The sequence below is a fragment of the Ascidiella aspersa genome, chromosome 4 (assembly GCF_963924565.1).
Source record: "Ascidiella aspersa chromosome 4, kaAscAspe10.2, whole genome shotgun sequence".
NCBI lineage: Eukaryota > Metazoa > Chordata > Ascidiacea > Phlebobranchia > Ascidiidae > Ascidiella > Ascidiella aspersa.
Window position 1 is genome coordinate 32,337,431 of NC_139450.1, and position 6,772 is coordinate 32,344,202.

Consider the following 6,772-nt stretch of genomic DNA (forward strand, 5'->3'; position numbering starts at 1 on the left):
ACAAATAAAACCAATATAATTTTGTACAAATTCCTGATTTTCAAATAGCAGTTTGCAGTAACAAATTTATATATATGTGCCACCTTATTTTTCGTTTTTTGACTCACTGTATGTATACGCTTCTGCAAAGTTACAAGTTTATTGCCCTGAAGAAAATTACCTGTGTAGGTAATCGAAACGTCGGCGGTGAATAAATATTTGTCAGAAGAACCCCTTTATAATTGAAATGTATAATATAGCCGAATATTAAACTGATAAATCACTACACTGGGACAGTTCTATTGATTAAACGAATCAGTCTATTAATGACGCTGCTTATAGAAAACAAGGCTAGAAAAACAACTATCCTCATTGATCAACGGATTTAATTCATCGTAGGCTACCGGTATGGCCGGAGGTCGGGAGTTCGAACCGCACCACGGGCAAATTGTTTTTCTAGCCCGCAATAAAAAATACAATTAGATGCGCACTTGTCTTAATTATTTATTAGATGATGTGACCGAAATGTATTAAAATTTCACTCATTATTCATTTCAACGAATTTTGCTTCAATAAGTGAAGTTTGAATAGATTTTCGATTTAATATATATCGCTAAAACTCCGAATAATACTAATTGCGTTTCACCATTTATAAGTAAGGTTTAAATAGATTTTCAAGTTAATATATTGTTATATTTTAAACGTTTTACCAGTGCAAGATATGCCGTTGCCAGCAAAGCCGGGAAGGCAAGTGCAGAAGTAAGAGATGATCGTGTTGTTGCAACTTGCATTCTGGTCACAAGCAGTTGAGTTGGTGCATTCATCAACATCTGACAATGCAAAGGTACGTTTAAGATCAGGGGTAACCAAACTACAGCCCGCCGAGTTTATTCTATCGGCCTGTGCCATATTCCCTGGCCTTAATGAAGATAAAGATGACAAAAGTAATGCTGTCGGATGAGATAACTAAATTTTGCAGAAATTTTTGAACTGTAGAGTTATTTAGTAGAGCTCACTACAGTTTTGATACAAAGTTATTTATGCACTATTTACCAGTGTTGTAATTATTTATACACTATTTACCAGTCTTTTGTAAAGTCAATGGCTTTGGAATAAGTTCACCGTTTTTGAATGACTTGACATATAAGTCACTGTTATAAATGACTTGACTTAAGTGTTTTAGACAAAGAAAGGATTTAAGTCGTTTCGTCGAATGACCTGGGTTAAAATTAAGTGCTTTTATATAACATTTTGATATAAAATTGAGTTATTTATCTCAATTAATGCTCGTAAAACGATCCGATTCCCACATGTTGTTCTTATTTTTGTTTTTTATTTGACGTGTTGCTCCCAATGCGAGTTTACCAATTTTAAAGGTTAATAGTTTTATTTTTAAATCAATGATTAGACTTGGAGATGCCATGCTCTGATAATGACTTAACCGGAACTTTACATGGCAACTGATAATTTGGACTAGGATTGTTATTTTTGGAGAGACTTCGCTTGGTCTTGACTGGGACTAAAGTCATTTTAAAATAACTTGGGTACACTATGCACGGATCTGTAATGTAGCTTGAATAATCATGTTACATGTTCGTAACGAAACGTCTTAATCCAGACGATGTCGATCTACTCGACCTTTTGGGCTTTGCAATTCATTATCAAAAACACTTTTTTACAGCAGTGCTATTCGCTACAACTTCCACCCACCAACGCAAATCGTCCCGTTGTTGACGAATCCAGGGTTGCAAGAACAGATGAAGGAACCGGGAATGTTGCTGCAGTATTCGTTCGCTCTGCACGGGGAAGGCGTTGCACACTCGTTTATATCTGCAAAGGCGAGTGTTAATCTATGTTGTCTGTTATTTACTATAATGGTTGGGTGTTTTATTAAAACAAGGGACCCTTTGTACTTGTATGCAATTTTAGGGGGAAAAATGTGAGTAAATTTCGTGGCTTTTTCTGAAAATAGAACCTAAACAAATTTTGATTTGTTAAAAAAATAGCATCATCTTTGCAATTTAGGTTTTGCATTGAAAGTACCACCTCTTTATCGTAAAACTTTACTGAAATAAAGAACCATGATGTGTTCTCAAGGTTACTTATTTATTGCGTCACGGTTTGACGCAACTTTGTCACGCCATCCCGGAAAAAATCGGAAAAACTTTCGGTAAAATCAATATACAATTTTATGGCTTTTAAAGTTTTATTAAAAAGGCTAAAAAAGGATATCTAATGTGTTTTTTTTAATTCCTAGTGAACCCGTATATTCAATCAAAAACAATATTATTTCTTCAACAGCACACAGTCAAAAACCTATAGTACCATTGTTTGGATTAGGGCAGGGTTTCTTAAATTGGGGTCCATGGACCCCTTGGGGGTCCGTGAACTGATATTAGGGGGTCCATGAAGGCCCAATTAAAGAACTAGTGTATACTTAAAGTAATTAATTTTTAAAAGAAAACACCTTAATTCAAAATTAAACGATTTTGCACTGAATGTATAGTTAGACTCCATTTACCTTTCACATTTTTCGGACCGAAATAACAGAGTCATGAAGTCTATTTGTATTGTGACGTCAATTTATGACGTCATTTTGGAGCATTTCTTGTCTACCGGGGTCCATGCAAGCAAAAAAAATGTTTAGGGGTCCGCGGTAAAAAAAGTTTAAGAACCCCTGGATTAGGGTATTCAAAACTACGACGAATTGCCACTTTTATATGTTAGTATGCACTATTTAAGTGGTTTAAAAGCGTATCTCAATCACAAGCGCCTAAGATTGGCCTCACCTCTACAATTGAATCCATCCCCTGAAAATCCACTGTTGCACACACAAATTATCGGGCTGTCTACCGGCGCCTGACAAACTCCATTTGCGGAGCAGTTTAGGTCGTTGAACGGTGGACAGGCGTCTTAAAAATAAAGAAAACGAGCTATTATACAGAGTTGTTACTTTTTAGTTTATATTGTTGAGTCACTTTCTTTAGAACAGTGGTTCGCAAACTGGGCTCCGTGGGGGTTTCATTGGCCCATGTCAGGCATTTTTTGTGATTCAAATGGCTTAAACCAGGGTCGTCCAACACGTGCCACAAAAGTATACTAAGTTTGTTATACAGCAATTACTATGGATATTATAACATTACACTGTAGTGGAGTCTAGCATTCACATAATTAGGCTATATAGATTGGTGTAAAAGAAACAAAAAGCAAAAGTCAGTTTACCGACAAACACTTGGGTACAGTAATACACATAGCCAATCTATCTTAAGTTTGGCTGAAAACAAACGTTCAGAAAGAAGTAGTTTTGGTCAATTTATAAATGGTTTGCTTGATTGAATAAGCAAATGTTTTTTATGTAAATAAACGTTTATATTTTTGGTAAAAAAGCACAATAATATTAGAAAGAATTAGCTATACTAAACTTTGGCAAGGGAACAAGTTATATGATAAAAATTGGCACACCGGCATGTTTGAGTAAGACACCCCTGGATTAATATTATGCAAAATATAAAAACATGAAGTTGTTTACTTACATGGGTCTATTGTAGTTGGGCTAGATGCAGGGGTTGTGGTTTGGCAATCTGACACTTGACCTATTAAGAAAATATATCGGTCAAGATATGCAGATCGCGTTTTACAGTAGAATGTATTACCGTGTTTTACATAACAGTGAGAAAACATATTAAGAATGTCAAATCCCATACAGAAGTAGGTTCAAAATTCTACCTACTTCTGTATGGGCTTTGATATGCTTACAACATCTTACTGCGACACCTAAAATCAATATACTTATTAGGAAAACAGCTTCTAGCTATACAAATGGAGTTTTTTTAAAAACATATTTTAGGAAGTGTGAACATCGGTGAAAGTAAGTCTGTTCCGGGACAATAATTTTTTTGCGGTATTATCGGTAAAAAAATGTTCTTTTTCATCAGATCATCCCGCCATCTTTTAAAATGCATTTCAACTAAGATTTCAGTCGCATATTTGTGCACGACATCGTACGATAACCCCCGGTTTCCTAAGGTTACTAGTTTTGAAGTCTCGTTATGACGTAATTCTGTGACGTCATTTAAAAACATTTGAATGCGTTACGGTAAAAACATATTCTCCATTCACCCTTATGTGTGTGAATATGTAGCCTATCGTTCCAACAATATTAATTAAACATTTCTTTACGTCACTATTAAGTGCAACTTTAAATGCTATTCAAAAAAATTGTATTTCAAGCAGAAAAACGTTAATGCCAGCTAAAGTATAATATAAGGCGCATTAAAACAATGATACTGAACATAAAGTTTGGATAAAATACAGCTGTTTAAACCTATTTACACAATTAGAGTTTTCACAATTTGGCTGCGTAAAATAAAGGCAATATTACGTTGGTATAAGGATTTCTCTACAAAAATTTTTAATTTTATTTTAAGCCTCCAACGGTATTTAGGGCAAACATGAAATATGGCAAAAGTACATTTACTTTATAGAAACATTTTAAACGAACACCTTAAATGGAATGCACAAACGGTATTTAGCCAATGTAAACTTTAAGGAGAGTTTACAACTATCACATACTGAAACTTACCAATAATAGCGATTAAAAAAAGTTGGGTGGCCACCGAAAACAGTATTTTTTCAGAAACCTTCCCCATTTAGAAATTTTATTATAACAAGCCTGAACAAAGTAAAAATGATTAACAAAGGTGTTAAATTAAACAAAAAAACTGAAAATCAATCTACTTTGACGTGGTGTTGATATTTCTGCTATGTATATCTAAACTCCCAATCAGCAGATAAGCTTTAAAAACATATTTGATTTGAATCTAATACTGGAAAATCTATATCTAATACTCTAATACTTGGCGCATTAAAATTAGGCATATGTTTTTTTCTATCGCTTAAATACCACCTCCACACGCTTTATTTTATTTGAATTCCGTTTTGGTAAAATGCCAGCACTTCTAAGCTATATGCGCTTTTGAACCAGTCAAAATCAATAACATACAACATTTGAGCACTCTACAATTGGCGGATATTATGCGATACCACAACCCATTGCACAAAGCATATACCGCAAATAAGCCCGATGGCATGTATTAGTCATATATCAGCTGTCCAGCTTTAACTGGGACAACTCATTTCAATGGTTCCGGCTCATATATACAGTTTAGTATTGTATGAAACCGAAATTGCGTTCTGCATTTAATTTTACATTGTTCGATAGTAACGTTATTTAACGACAAATTTAGACTCCACAAAAACTATTATTTTTTAAACTGATCTTAAGACTGTCTATTTATTAAAACAGATAAAACATAAAATAATTTCTTAAAACTTTTCAGAAATATATATTTCGCCTGTAAGGCATCGTCAGTTTTTTAATTCTAAGGAAGATTCATTATAGGCGAAATATAAGCCTATATCTCTCAAAAATGTAAAGAAATAACTTATGTTTTATCTGTTTTAATAAATAAACAGTCTTAGATCATCTGATACGAAAATCAGAATCTTGCTTTTACATTTTATTGTCTGCGGGGGATTTCTTACTTTCTCAAGTGTTTCAGCTTATTAAAATTGACATTAAAAGTTAATGATAAAATAGATGCATATCGCAACCGTTTAAAAAGTTATATTGAAGAGTCCCAATAGGACACTGTTTCTCAGCTTTTTACGCAGGATCCCAGCTACTAAGCGTTATTGTAACAGAGAAGTTTTGGCGACCCACTTTTTTGGTCAAATAGCATGAATATAATTTAAACTTGATTAATACAATCAATGTGTTTTTATTGCACTCAAGCAAACCCACAAAGTTTGTAAAAAAGATCCAAAACAACTTTATTCAACAAGATCAGAATACTATATAGTTACGCAATTAGCATCGTCAGTTCTGCTAACGTTCTGCAAACACAAGGAAACACAAAAAATCTATATAAATAAAACTATTTACAAGTATTTTTCTTGCACCAGCAACTTTCTAAGTTTTTTAGAAACATCTTGCCGAAAACCAACCTCAAAGCCGGACCTCGGGACTTGAGTAAGACAACGTAAAAGTCCCTATTCCCGAGTCGGGAGCATGCGCACTTTAGAACTGATTAGACCGCAAAATTCAAATTGTAGAAATTGGACAACAAATAGTGGAATATTTTCAAGTGAATTACATGACACCCCTACGAGTGAAATGCTTTGTATCAACCTCAACTTAATTTCGTAAATTGTTGAACTTTTTCGAACGACGTATTGTCGGGAGTCGGACTCTGGGTATTTTTAACCGAATTCACAGCCCTGACCACAAGTACGAAAGTCAAAAATCTAAACGTTAACTCCCGTTTCTGCAAAAAGCAAGAACATTTTTTACAGGCAAAAAGTTACTATTTTTGTAAAATAGAAATTCTTCTTTGCACACAATAAAATACCCAAAATACGACGTGCGCATGCGCAGTACCGAATTTGAGAAGGCAGTAAACTGTAAAATGTAAAAGTGGAATAGAAAATGGAGGAATATTTTCCAACCACGTATTGACGAGAGTCGACAGCCCTGACTACATAAATTAAGTGTAACCGCTTCCGTAACCGCAATTTTAAAAACAAGAACATTTTTTTAAGCAAACAAGACTGTATTTTAGTGAGAACTATTCGAAATTCTCCTTCACACAATAAAACAGCATCAACATCAAGACAGAAGCATGCGTCGTTACCCGATCTAAAGCTAACACTTCTCAAACCCCAGGGGGCTGTTTTTACCCCGGGTGGGTAACCGAACCGCGCGAAAACAGGAACGTGCGCTCCGTCGCGTAAA

General features: G+C 34.5%; 1 protein-coding gene across 1 annotated transcript; it reads right to left on the reverse strand.

Annotated features, from left to right (window-relative positions):
- Positions 1–669: 669 nt before the first annotated feature.
- LOC146157539 (nidogen-2-like) lies at positions 670–4,648 on the reverse strand. The gene is made up of 5 exons (XM_083388245.1): positions 4,562–4,648; positions 3,513–3,572; positions 2,769–2,891; positions 1,690–1,809; positions 670–809 (listed from the first exon to the last, which is right to left on the reverse strand). The coding sequence occupies exons 1-5, from the start codon at positions 4,626–4,628 to the stop codon at positions 670–672; spliced, it is 510 nt and encodes a 169-aa protein (XP_083244371.1). The 5' UTR covers positions 4,629–4,648.
- Positions 4,649–6,772: the final 2,124 nt, after the last annotated feature.